Source organism: Bufo gargarizans, chromosome 5 (assembly GCF_014858855.1).
Source record: "Bufo gargarizans isolate SCDJY-AF-19 chromosome 5, ASM1485885v1, whole genome shotgun sequence".
Classification (NCBI taxonomy): Eukaryota; Metazoa; Chordata; class Amphibia; order Anura; family Bufonidae; genus Bufo; species Bufo gargarizans.
In genome coordinates, this window is record NC_058084.1 from 28,772,723 (window position 1) to 28,786,811 (window position 14,089).

At 44.5% G+C, this 14,089-nt stretch overlaps 1 protein-coding gene across 1 annotated transcript in view; it reads right to left on the reverse strand.

The window, feature by feature from the left end:
- Window positions 1-6,171: 6,171 nt before the first annotated feature.
- LOC122939289 (ly6/PLAUR domain-containing protein 2-like) overlaps window positions 6,172-14,089 on the reverse strand; it is a 37,955-nt gene continuing 30,037 nt past the window's right edge. Inside the window, exons 2-3 of the mRNA XM_044295362.1 lie at window positions 10,567-10,695; window positions 6,172-6,422 (exon numbers count right to left, since the gene is read on the reverse strand). Coding sequence (XP_044151297.1) covers window positions 6,172-6,422; window positions 10,567-10,695 — 380 coding nt within the window. The remainder of the gene's footprint in view (window positions 6,423-10,566; window positions 10,696-14,089) is intronic.

Genomic DNA, 14,089 nt, shown 5'->3' on the forward strand with positions numbered 1-14,089 from the left:
GATTTGGGGTCATCTCTAGACTCGGGTCCACCATTGGGTCAGCCTTCAGAGGCTTGTGACCCGCAGAGTATAAAGGATGATGGTGGGGAGGGGGCTGTACAGTCTGATGCACAGCACTTCCCCCCTTTAGTTACACCAGAAGTGTCAGACCCCCATAGTGCAGGTGGTCAGCAGCCACCACAGCGCCCCCAAGTACAGCAGGAGGGTGGAACTGGTGGTGTCTCCTCTGGTAATGCCTGGAGCCGTGGGTCACCATCCTTCACATCTAATGTGAACTATACAGGTCAGGCTTTTAAGAGGAGGAACGTGGTCAGGTTCAGACATAGAGGGGCCAAGGAGGAGTTGCCTGACAGGAGGTTTGTGGTCCGTGAACTTCTGTGCCACCAAATAGGTTTCCTGCCATCTAACATCCTGGCAGTGATAAACCTTCCTGACAGGCAGGGGTATGACGTCAGCTTTAAACTCATGTCTGACCTGGACCGCTTCTGGGCTCATTTCTCCCGGGTGAGAGATGCTGATGGCTGGAATAAGTTCAGCCTCATCCCCATCTCTAGACCAGACACAGCAAGCGTCACCATAATATTCTGGAACGAGTCGGTACCCTACCAGGATATTGTTGTATGGCTAAAAAGACACTGTGACCTAATGTCAGATCTGACCAAGACTAGGGACGAGGATGGCATATGGACTGGGGGGTGGAAGGTCCTGGTAAAGTTACGGCAGGTTAACAACATTACCCAACATCTGCCCAACTCATTCTTTATTGGCCGGGAGAAAGGGGTATGCTTCTATGCGGGTCAGCCTAGGAAAATGTTTTAAATGCGGAAAGGCCGGTCATATTGCGAGTGTGTGCACCCTGGTAAAATGTAATTTATGCGGGGAGATCGGCCATGTCAGCGCCACCTGCCAGAACATCCGGTGCAACCTCTGTGGTAGGATCGGTCACTCCCACAGGGACTGTCCAGACGCCTGGCATAATGTTTGTAAGGACTTCCCTGATGAGGACTTGCTGGAAGGGGCAGATGACCTAGAGGAGGAGATGTTGTTGTCAGGGTCAGCAGTGACACCGCCCGAGCCTCAGCACAATATGGGTGACAATATAGGTGACATAGTGCCTGACCAGTCCCAGCCAGGAGCCACTTGAGGGGAACTGGGGAGGTCACTGAGCAGGTTGTGGGCACGTCGTCTTCTGCCCCAGCATCAATAAATCCACAGAAAAGACGGAAGAAGGACAAAACCAGCCGTAAGCCTGAGGGGGAATGGACCACTGTCCAAAAGCCTTCCAAAAAGAAAGTAGACCCCGGGTCAGGTGTCATGACCATAACAAATAGGTACGGTGTCCTATCAGAGTCAGACGCTGAGGAAGAGATGGAGAGAGAGTTAAAGAGAGTGGTAGATGAATTTAATGAGGACCAGGAGGGCGACCCCCCCACAAAAAGGAAACCCCCGCGAGCTAAACGTCTGTCCGAATCAGACATGGAGACAGGTGGTCGGCAGGTGGGCTCAGACTCAGATCTATGATGATGGGGGTAATATCTCTGCTACTTGTGCTTTGCTTTGCTTTGATGGCTGACTTCAACCTTAAAGTGTTCTCCAGTAATGTGAACAGTGTCAGAGTGAGGAGGACCAGGCATGCGGTTTATGAACATCTAAGGTCTCTTGATGCTGATGTCTTTTTCTTACAAGAGACACGTTTAAATACGTTAGGACTCTTACGGGAAGCCGAGCGTGAATGGCGGTCTGGTCCATCCTTTTGGTCACTGGCTGTAGAACCAAGTGCCGGGGTCTCTATCCTCTTTAACACCAATGATGTAACTATACATAGGTTGACAGAGGTATTGATGGGAAGGTGCCTAATTCTGGAAGTTACTATTCGGGGTAGGAGGCTCCGTCTCATCAATATCTATGGTTCGCAGACAGTGACTGAAAGGATTAACCTTTATAATGAAGTGAAGCCATATCTCTTCACATCTATCCCTATCATCATGGCTGGAGATTTTAATGCCGCCAGGGCATCTAGTGACAGGACCTCTAATAGGCCTCTTACCAGAGACTCCAAGGTTCTAAACAGAATCATTCAACAGGCCGGGTTGTCAGATGTGTTTGTGCAGGGTGGTCGTAAACCAAAATTTACTTATTTTTGTGGTGAAAGAAGAAGTCGGATAGATTTAGCTCTGGTGAGTCCTACAGAGACCATTGGTGAGAAAGATGAGAAGATCGTCCCTTATTCAGACCATCTGGCCTTATATTTCTGTTTGGGTGTCACAAAGTGTTCTGGGACAGGTAGAGGGTTATGGAGACTTAATTCCAGTCTATTAGAAGACCCTTCGGTTCAGAGTCATGTTCACTCTCTTATACAGAGTCAGCTAGAGAGAGTGGACTTTTATGGCAATATGGCCGACTGGTGGGAGGATGTCAAGGATGAGATCAGATCCCTCTTAAAGAGACTGTCAGTTATAAAGGGGAAGAGTAAGTATGGCCAGTATCTCAAGCTGCGGAAAGAATTGGAGTCACTCTATTCGGCGGGAGGGGGTGACCAACAAAGGATTGACCGGCTGAAATCTGAGATGAGGCAGTATCAGTACAGCAGGTATACCTCCCTGGTTCTTGAACGGGATTATGGGACCTTAGGGTCTCCTGATCCCTTTGAGAATTGCCGGGAGCGAGTGGCAAATAAATCTGTCACCGGTCTCACTGACCCCCAGGGTGTTTTGCAAGAATCTCGGGAGGGTATCCTGGGGGTGGTGAGATCTTACTATGCTGACTTGTTTCAGAGGAAGGTTTTGGATAGTGACAAGATGACCCAATTCTTGGAGGCAACTCCGCTCCCTGATACTAATGATTTGGACTTTTCTCCTTTGACAGCAGATTTGACAGTGGCGGAGGTTAAAGAGGCCATTGATAAGTTACATCTGAAGAAGGCACCAGGTCCAGATGGGATAACAGCAGAATTCTATAAGACATTCAGAGACCTCTTGGCCCCAATCCTCGTGGATGTATATACAAATTGTTTAGAAAGTCACCTGATGCCTCCATCCATGAGAGTGTCCTCGCTGATTCTGCTGTCCAAAGGTAAAGAGCCGAGTGACATCAAGAACTGGAGGCCGATTGCCCTCTTGAATGTCGACAGAAAGATTCTGGCAAAAATTATTTTTTCTAGATTAGTTTGTCTGTCCTCAGCACTGTTGTCAGGCTGTCAGTTTGGCACAGTAAAAGGGCGGAACATCTCTGGAGCAGTCCTCTCGATAAGGGAGATGTTTGAGAGATGTAAAGCTCTGAGGTGTGGGAGATATGTCGTCAGTCTTGACCAGGCTAAAGCCTTTGACAGAGTAGATCATGAGTATCTATGGGCCACTTTGTCAAAGTACGGTATTCCGGGGCAATTCATCGATTGGCTGAAGACTTTGTATTGCGAGGCTGAGAGCTTTCCTCTGGTCAATGGTTGGCAGGGTCATACCTTCAGGGTTGAGGCAGGGGTGAGACAAGGTTGCCCACTGAGTCCACTGCTGTATGTATTTGCCCTAGACCCATTCCTGAGGTCACTGCAGGAGTGTAGTTTTCAGGGGGTGCCGGTCCCCCATTGCCTGCCCCTGAGTGTTGTTGCCTATGCGGATGATGTGACTGTAGTGATATCTGAGCCTCGTGAGGTGGAGATGTTGTCTGCAGCCATCAGAAGTTACTCGGAGGCCTCAGGGTCTCTGGTCAACCTTGAGAAGAGTCAAGCTCTTTGGATATCAGACAGTGATCCAGATTTTGATCTGCCACAATTTGTGAGAGCCTCCACCTATATTAAAATCCTAGGGGTCAAATTTGGGAGGGATGATAACGGCAAACTAAATTGGGAAGAGAAGTTGGAAGCCGGAAATGCAAAGGTTCAGCGATGGAAGAACTGGAGGCTGACCTATAGAGAAAGGGTTAAAATGTTGAAGACTTACCTGGTCCCTGTCTTCTTGTATGTCTCTGTCGTTTTTCCTTTGCCGGAATCTTTCTCCGCTAGGCTCTTTAGCCTGTTCTTCCAACTGTTGTGGGGGAACAGGTTGAACCTGATAAAAAGAGGGATCACCTACCTACAGAGGAGAGAGGGTGGGTTGGATATGCTGAATCCAAGGGTGTTCTTTGACTCCATGTTTCTAAAAGTTAATTTTGGTTGCCTGGACTCAGAGAACAGCTCCCTGTGGGTGAACAGTGTCCGGGACTGGATATTGCCTTTTGCAGAATCTTGGGTGCGAGGCGGCAGTCTCAAGAGGGGTCGATGGACGAGTGACTACCTCCCCCAGTACCTGGACTATGGGCTGAAGTGTGTGAGAAGGTGGAAGATAGAGAAGTCCTACATTGAGGGTAAGCCAAGGAAAGATCTATATGTGAGGATCTGTAGGGCTTTCTTTTGTTCTCCACTAGTCTTGAGGGATTGTGTGACTAGCACGTTACAAGAAAGTCTGAAGCTCCTCAATGGGAAACGTCTCCCCGCCAAATTCTTTGACATAGCTTGGTTGTCATTACATGGAAAGCTATTTGTTAGGGGTAACCTAAAATTTTTAAGTGTTTCAGATAGGAACTGTCCTCTCGGTTGTCAGCAGGAGGAGACAATGGAGCACTTCATATCTGACTGCAGGGGTGGGAGGAGAATATGGGAAGAGGTGTCACAAAAGCTAAACATCCCATTACTGCAGTCCCTGACTTATCCTGACATCATCTATGCTGTTCCATCCAGAAATAGGAATGTAGACAGGGGGACAATGTACCTGATCATTTCTGTCATAAAATACTACCATTGGCACATGAGAACCCGCGTGTCTATACACAATGAGCCATTCCACCACACCACAGCCGTAAACCAAATAATGTCTGAGCTCCAGTGGGTTAAGTCATTAGAGAAAAGGAGTAACCCAAATAATAGGGAATTATGGAGGAATGTGTCTTTGGTTTAAAACAGAAAATATGTTATTTTGTGTTTGTTTTGTTTTTTGTTTCCCCCGACCCCCCCCTCTTCTTTTTCCTCCCCAGCAAATATGGACTTTATCAGTTTAATATAATTCTATAGGCATTCTAGCTGAGTAGTCATTGTGTGTACAATGCCTGTTATTTTTGGGGTTTTGTATTGTAAGAATGTATTTTTTGTTTGTTTGTTTTAACAATAAAAATTGCCTCCTATGTACAAGAATATAACTACTATAATACTGCCTCCTAAGTACAAGAATATAACTACTATAATACTGCTCCTATATACAAGAATATAACTACTATAATACTGCTCCTATGTACAAGAATATAACTACTATAATACTGCTTCTATATACAAGAATATAACTACTATAATACTGCTCCCCTGTACAAGAATATAACTACTATAATACTGCTCCTATGTACAAGAATATAACTACTATAATACTGCTCCTATGTATAAGAATATAACTACTATAATACTGCTCCTATATACAAGAATATAACTACTATAATACTGCTCCTATGTACAAGAATATAACTACTATAATACTGCTCCTATGTACAAGAATATAACTACTATAATACTGCCCCTATATACAAGAATATAACTACTATAATACTGCTCCTATGTACAAGAATATAACTACTATAATACTGCCTCCTATGTACAAAAATATAACTACTATAATACTTCTCCTATATACAAGAATATAACTACTATAATACTGCCCCTATATACAAGAATATAATACTATAATACTGCCCTCTATGTACAAGAATATAACTACTATAATACTGCTCCTATGTACAAGAATATAACTACTATAATACTGCTCCTATGTACAAGAATATAACTATTTTAATACTGCTCCTATGTACAAGAATATAACTACTATAATACTGCTCCTATGTACAAGAATGTAACTACTATAATACTGCTCCTATGTACAAGAATATAACTACTATAATACTGCCTTCTATTTAAAAGTATATAACTGCTATAATACTGCTCCTATGTACAGGAATATAACTACTATAATACTTTCCTGCAGGTGTAAGACTACAATTGCTGTTATACTACATACACCATGTAGGCAAGAATGGAGATATTAAATGTTAGACTGATACTCGGTGGCTTTTAATGATGATAAAGCCGGGGTTCCCCTTTACTTCTACGCAGTAAGATAACATCTATTTAATACATTGCACGGAGTCAGTTTTGGGTATTTATTGTATTGAATAAGTTATGGCAGAAAATACAAGTACAATCATGGTTACAAGGTTGAATATGGTCGCTGTTCCGGTGTTATTCTCGCAGTTGTCGTTGTTGGTTGACTCGGTTTTAATTCCATTGATGTTGCAGAGGTCTGCATTGCAGCATAAAATTTTTCGGGTCACTCCTAGCCAGTTCAGACCGGTGGGGACGCACTGCTCCGCGCATTGTCTAAACACTATTTCTTTTCCAGTGAACGGGAAACCTGTGAGGTATTAGATAGCGTTACGTCACACGGGTCAGTACTGAATGATGGTGGCCGTGTTCATGGGAGCGGACCATACAGTACATACAGAAAGTCTTCAGACCCTTTATCTTTTTTCACATTTTATGTTGCTCCTTGTGCTAAAATAAAAAAAAATCAAGTTTTCCCATCAATCTGCACTTAATCCCCCATGATGGAGAAAGGAAAAACAGAATTTTAGAAATTTTGCTAATTTATTAAAAAGGAAAAGCTAAAATTTCACTTGGCCATAAGTATTCAGACCCTTTGCTATGACACTGGGAATTTAGCTCTGGGGCCTCCCATTTCTGTGGATCATTTTTGAGATGTTTTATACCTTGATTGGAGTCACCTGTGGTAAATTGAGGACATGATTTGGAAAGACACAGGCTTGTCTATATATGATCTAACAGCTGGCAATGCATGTCAGAGCAAAAACCAAGCCATGAACAGGAAAGATCTGCATGTAGAGCTCAGAGACAGGATTGTGTGGGGACACAGATCTGGAGAAGGGGACAACAAATGTCTTGAAAGTTGCCAAGAGCACAGTAGCCTCCATAATTCTCAAATACAGTAAAATATGTTTGAAACAACCCGGACTCTTCCTAGAGCTGGCCGCCAGACCAAACTAATCAGGGGAAAAGGGCCTTGGTAAGAGAGGTGACTAAGAACCCAATGGTCACTTTGGCTGAGCTCCTAAGATCATGTGTGCAGATGGGAGAAACTTCCAGAAGGTCTACCATCATTGCAGCCTCCACCAATCTGTGCTTTATGGCAGAGTGGCCAGAAATAAGCCTCTCCTCCAATAAAATACACAAGAAAGCCATATGGAGTTTACAAAGAAAGTACCTAAAGGACTCTCAGACTGTGAGAAACAGGATTAAACCAAGATTGAACTTTTTGGCCTTGTTTCTAAGTCATGACTGGAGCAAAGCAGGCCCTGCTTTTCACCTGTCCAATTCCATCCTTACTATGAAGCATGGAGGTGGCAGCGTCATGCTGTGAGGGACAGGTAGACTGGTCAAGGTGGAGGGAAAGCTGAATGGAGCAAAGTACAGAGATAATCTTAATGAAAACCTAATCCAGAGCTATGGACCTAAGACTGACAATGACAATGACCCTAAGCACACAGCCAGCACAACACAGGAGTAGCTTAGGGACAACTTTTGGGAATAACTTTGGGTGGCCCCAGCTAGAGCCCTGAACCTAGTAAAATATGAAAATGGCTGTCCACTGAACCCTATCCAAGCTGACACAGCTGGAGTGGATCTGCTGAGTAGAATGGCAGAAAATTCCCAAATCCAGGTGTAAACCTTGTGGCATCATCCCCAACAATCACTCCCAATGGGGCTTTAACTAAGTCCTGAGTAAAGGGTCTGAATACTTATGTCCAGAGTAAAGGGGCTGAATACTTATGTCCTGAGTAAAGGAGCTGAATACTTATGTCCTGGATAAAGGAGCTGAATACTTATGTTCTGGATGAAGGAGCTGAATACTTACAGTACAGACCAAAAGTTTGGACACACCTTCTCATTCAAAGAGTTTTCTTTATTTTCATGACTATGAAAATTGTAGATTCACACTGAAGGCATCAAAACTATGAATTAACACATGTGGAATTATATACATAACAAAAAAGTGTGAAACAACTGAAAATATGTCATATTCTAGGTTCTTCAAAGTAGCCACCTTTTGCTTTGATTACTGCTTTGCACACTCTTGGCATTCTCTTGATGAGCTTCAAGAGGTAGTCACCTGAAATGGTCTTCCAACAGTCTTGAAGGAGTTCCCAGAGATGCTTAGCACTTGTTGGCCCTTTTGCCTTCACTCTGCGGTCCAGCTCACCCCAAACCATCTCAATTGGGTTCAGGTCTGGTGACTGTGGAGGCCAGGTCATCTGGTGCAGCACCCCATCACTCTCCTTCATGGTCAAATAGCCCTTACACAGCCTGGAGGTGTGTTTGGGGTCATTGTCCTGTTGAAAAATAAATTATGGCCCAACTAAACGCAAACCGGATGGAATAGCATGCCGCTGCAAGATGCTGTGGTAGCCATGCTGGTTCAGTATGCCTTAAATTTTGAATAAATCCCCAACAGTGTCCCCAGCAAAGCCCCCCCACACCATCACACCTCCTCCTCCATGCTTCACGGTGGGAACCAGGCATGTAGAGTCCATCCGTTCACCTTTTCTGCGTCGCACAAAGACACGGTGGTTGGACCCAAAGATCTCAAATTTGGACTCATCAGACCAAAGCACAGATTTCCACTGGTCTAATGTCCATTCCTTGTGTTCTTTAGCCCAAACAAGTCTCTTCTGCTTGTTGCCTGTCCTTAGCAGTGGTTTCCTAGCAGATATTCTACCATGAAGGCCTGATTCACACAGTCTCCTCTTAACAGTTGTTCTAGAGATGTGTCTGCTGCTAGAACTCTGGGTGGCATTGACCTGGTCTCTAATCTGAGCTGCTGTGAACCTGCGATTTCTGAGGCTGGTGACTCAGATGAACTTATCCTCCGCAGCAGAGGTGACTCTTGGTCTTCCTTTCCTGGGGCGGTCTGCATGTGAGCCAGTTTCTTTGTAGCGCTTGATGGTTTTTGTGACTGCACTTGGGGACACTTTCAAAGTTTTCCCAATTTTTCGGACTGACTGACCTTCATTTCTTAAAGTAATGATGGCCACTCGTTTTTATTTACTCGTTTTCTTGCCATAATACAAATTCTAACAGTCTATTCAGTAGTACTAGCAGCTGTGTATCCACCTGACTTCTCCACAACGCAACTGATGGGCCCAACCCCATTTATAAGGCAAGAAATCCTACTTATTAAACCTGACAGGGCACACCTGTGAAGTGAAGACCATTTCAGGTGACTACCTCTTGAAGCTCATCAAGAGAATGCCAAGAGTGTGCAAAGCAGTAATCAAAGCAAAAGGTGGCTACTTTGAAGAACCTAGAATATGACATATTTTCAGTTGTTTCACACTTTTTTGTTATGTATATAATTCCACATGTGTTAATTCATAGTTTTGATGCCTTCAGTGTGAATCTACAATTTTCATAGTCATGAAAATATAGAAAACTCTTTGAAAGAGAAGGTGTGTCCAAACTTTTGGTCTGTACTGTATTTCCTGAGTAAAGGGTCTGAATACTTATGTCCTCAGTAAAGGGGCTGAATATTTATGTCAATGCCTGATTAAAATTTTTCCTTTTCAGTAAATTAGTAAAGATTTCTCACCTTCTGTTCTCACTTTCTCATTATGGGGGACTGAGGGGAACATTGCGGAAAACGTATAGCACAAAGGGCAAGATAAAAAAAAAAAGTGAGGATAGTGACAGGGTGTGAAGACTTTCCTAATGCATTATATGTGGAAACATAAAATGGAGCCCCTCCTTGTGAATGGCCTTAGGCCACTTTTACACTCGCGTTTTTTGCGGATCCGTCATGGATCTGCAAAAACGCTTCCGTTACCATAATACAACCGCATGCATCCGTCATGAACGTATCCGGTTGTATTATGACTTCTATAGCCATGACTGATCCGTCTTGAACTTCATTGAAAGTCAATGGTGGACGGATCCGTTTTCTATTGTGCCAGCTCTGGAGGCGGACACCAAAACATTGCCTGCAGCGTTTTGCTGTCCGCCTGACGAAGTGGAGCCAAACGGATCCGTCCTGGCACACAATTCAAGTCAATGGGGACGGAACCGTTTGGCTCCGCTTCGTCAGGCGGACAAAAAAAACGGTGCAGGCGGCCTCCAGAGCGGAATGGTGACTGATCGGAGGCAAACTGATGCATTCTGAGCGGATCCTTTTCCATTCAAAATGCATTAGGGCAAAACTGATCCGCTTTGGACCGAGAGTGAGAGCTCTGAACGGATCTCACAAACGGAAAGCCAAAACGCCAGTGTGAATGGCCTCAGTTGTCTGCACAACACAGTCTCCTAAGCATCTGTGCCCCCATTAGTCCCAGCAGCCACCATCTTCTCCCTACCCTACAGGTGGACCCCATGGAGCCGGTATGCAGGAACCCCAGTTGGTAAAATGCCCCTTACTCCAAGCTTCGACTTTAAAGACTTGTCATAGTCCAGTTCACCCTTCCTTCTACAGAGGTCCAGAACTAGAATCTTACCCACTTCTGGTGACATCACTGTGGTCTTGCAAACTGCAAATTTGGAGGACAAGGCCGAGCAGTTCGTCTGTTCTTTGCACTCGCTGCTCTCAATTGGAGTATTACACGTGAAGCATGACAGCCCCTGTGCTGCAAAAAGACAAAAAAATAAAAAGCAAAAGTATTAGAATGTGTCATGGCATGACCCTGTGAGGTAGTGGGGGCCGGGGGCCCCAAGTGAGAGCTGGTCAGTAGGAATCAAGCTGGTAGATTAGGACCTGGATCCCAATTTCAGGATACACAATGCATTTATATACAGTTGATATAAAAAGTCTACACGCCCCTGTTAAAATGTAAGGTTTCTGTGCTGTAAAAAAATGAGACAAAGATAAATCATTTCAGAACTTTTTCCCCCTTTAATGTGACCTATAAACTGTACAACTCAATTGAAAAACAAACTGAAATCTTTTAGGTGGAGGGAAGAAAAAATATAACAATAAAATAATATGGTTGCATAAGTGTGCACACCCTTAAACTAATACTTTGTTGAAGCACCTTTTGATTTTATTACTGCACTTAGTCTTTTTGGGTATGGGTCCATCAGCATGGCACAGTTTGACTTGGCAAGATTTGCCCACTCTACTTTGCAAAAACCCTCCAAATCTGTCCGATTGCGAGGGCATCTCCTGGGCACAGCCCTCTTCAGATCACCCCACAGATTGTCAATCAGATTCAGGTCTGGGCTCTGGCTGGGCCATTCCAAAACTTTAATCTTCTTCTGGTGAAGCCATTCCTCTGTTGATTTGGATGTCTGCTTTGGGTCGTTGTCATGGTGAAAGATGAAGTTCCTCTTCATGTTCAGCTTTCTAGCAGAAGCCTGAAGGTTTTGTGCCAATATTGACTGGTATTTGGAACTGTATATAATTCCCTCTAGCTTAACTAAGGCCCCAGTTCCAGCTTAAGAAGAACAGCCCCTTGGCATGATGCGCCCCCCACCAGGCTTCACTGTGGGGATGGTTGGGGTTCTTTTGGTGATGTGCAGTGTGGTTTTTGGGCGAAACATATCTTTTGGAATTATGGCCAAAAAGTTCAACCTTGGTTTCATCAGACCATAACACCTCTTCCCACATGCTTTTGGGAGACTTCAGATGTGTTTTTGCTGAATGTCGCCTGGCTTGGATGTTTTTCTGTGTAAGAAAAGGCTTTCGTCTTGCCACTCTATATGAAGAATACGGGAGATTGTTGTCACATGAACCACACAGCCAGGACTTGCCAGATATTCCTGCAGCTCCTTTAATGTTGCTGTAGGCCTCTTGGTCGCCTCTCAGACCAGTTTTCTTCTCGTCTTTTCATCAGTTTTGGTGGGACGTCCAGTTCACTGTGTTTCATGGTAGATCTAATGCCTTGGAAATTCTTTTGTACCCTTCTCCTGACTGATACCTTCTAACAATGAGATCCCTCTGATGCTTTGGAAGCTCTCTGTGGACCGTGGCTTCTGCTGTGGGATGCGACTAAGAAAACTTCAGGAAAGACCAACTAGAGCAGCAGAACTGTATTTGGGGTTAATCAGAGGCACTTTACATGATGGCCGGTGTATGCTGACTCCTATCTAACAGGATTGTGAATGTGATTGCTTCATTCTGAACACAGCTACATCCCCAGTTATAAGAGGGTGTGCACACTTATGCTACCACAATTTTTTATTTTTATATGTTTTCTTCCCACCACCTAAAAGATTTCAGTTTGTTTTTCAATGGAGTTGTACAGTTTATTGGTCACATTAAAGGTGGAAAAAGTTCTGAAATGATTTATCTTTCTCTCATTTTTTACAGCACAGAAACCTGACATTTTAACAGGGGTGTGTAGACTTTTAATATTATATAAAACTGCAGCAGTCACAATCATGCTTCCACCTCATTATCCATAGCAGTGCCCGTGTCTTATACCTGTATTCACAGCAGTGCCCGCGTCTTATACCTATATTCACAGCAGTGCCAGTGTCTTATACCTGTATTCACAGCAGTGCCTGTGTCTTATACCTGTATTCATAGCAGTGCCCGTGTCTTATACCAGTATTTAGAGCAGTGCCCGTGTCTTATACCAGTATTCACAGCAGTGCCCATGTCTTAGACCAGTATTCACAGCAGTGCCCGTGTCTTATACCAGTATTCACAGCAGTGCCTGTGTCTTATACCTGTATTCACAGCAGTGCCCATGTCTTATACCAGTATTCACAGCAGTGCCCATGTCTTAGACCAGTATTCACAGCAGTGCCCGTGTCTTATACCAGTATTCACAGCAGTGCCAGTGTCTTAAACCAGTATTCACAGCAGTGCCCGTGTCTTATACCTGTATTCACAGCAGTGCCCGTGTCTGATACCTGTATTCACAGCAGTGTCAGTGTCTGATACCAGTATTTACAGCAGTGCCCGTGTCTGATACCTGTATTCACAGCAGTGCCCGTGTCTTATACCAGTATTCACAGCAGTGCCCGTGTCTTATACCAGTATTCACAGCAGTGCCAGTGTCTTAAACCAGTATTCACAGCAGTGCCCGTGTCTTATACCTGTATTCACAGCAGTGCCCGTGTCTTATACCAGTATTCACAGCAGTGCCCGTGTCTTATACCAGTATTCACAGCAGTGCCAGTGTCTTATACCAGTATTCACAGCAGTGCCAGTGTCTTATACCAGTATTCACAGCAGTGCCCGTGTCTTATACCAGTATTCACAGCAGTGCCAGTGTCTTATACCAGTATTCACAGCAGTGCCAGTGTCTTATACCAGTATTCACAGCAGTGCCAGTGTCTTATACCAGTATTCACAGCAGTGCCCGTGTCTTATACCTGTATTCACAGCAGTGCCCGTGTCTTAGACCTGTATTCACAGCAGTGCCCGTGTCTTATACCAGTATTCACAGCAGTGCCCGTGTCTTATACCAGTATTCACAGCAGTGCTCGTGTCTGATACCTGTATTCACAGCAGTGCCCGTGTCTTATACCTGCATTCACAGCAGTGCCAGTGTCTTATACCTGCATTCACAGCAGTGCCCGCGTCTTATACCTGTATTCACAGCAGTGCCCGTGTCTGATACCTGTATTTACAGCAGTGCCCGTGTCTTATACCTGCATTCACAGCAGTGTCAGTGTCTTATACCTGTATTCACAGCAGTGCCCGTGTCTTAGACCTGTATTCCCAGCAGTGCCCGTGTCTTATACCAGTATTCACAGCAGTGCCCATGTCTTATACCAGTATTCACAGCAGTGCCCTTGTCTTATACCAGTATTCAAAGCAGTGCTCGTGTCTGATACCTGTATTCACAGCAGTGCCCGTGTCTTATACCTGCATTCACAGCAGTGCCCGCGTCTTATACCTGTATTCACAGCAGTGCCCGTGTCTGATACCTGTATTCACAGCAGTGCCCGTGTCTTATACCTGTATTCACAGCAGTGCCAGTGTCTTAAACCAGTATTCACAGCAGTGCCCGTGTCTTATACCTGTATTCACAGCAGTGCCCGTGTCTTATACCTGTATTCACAGCAGTG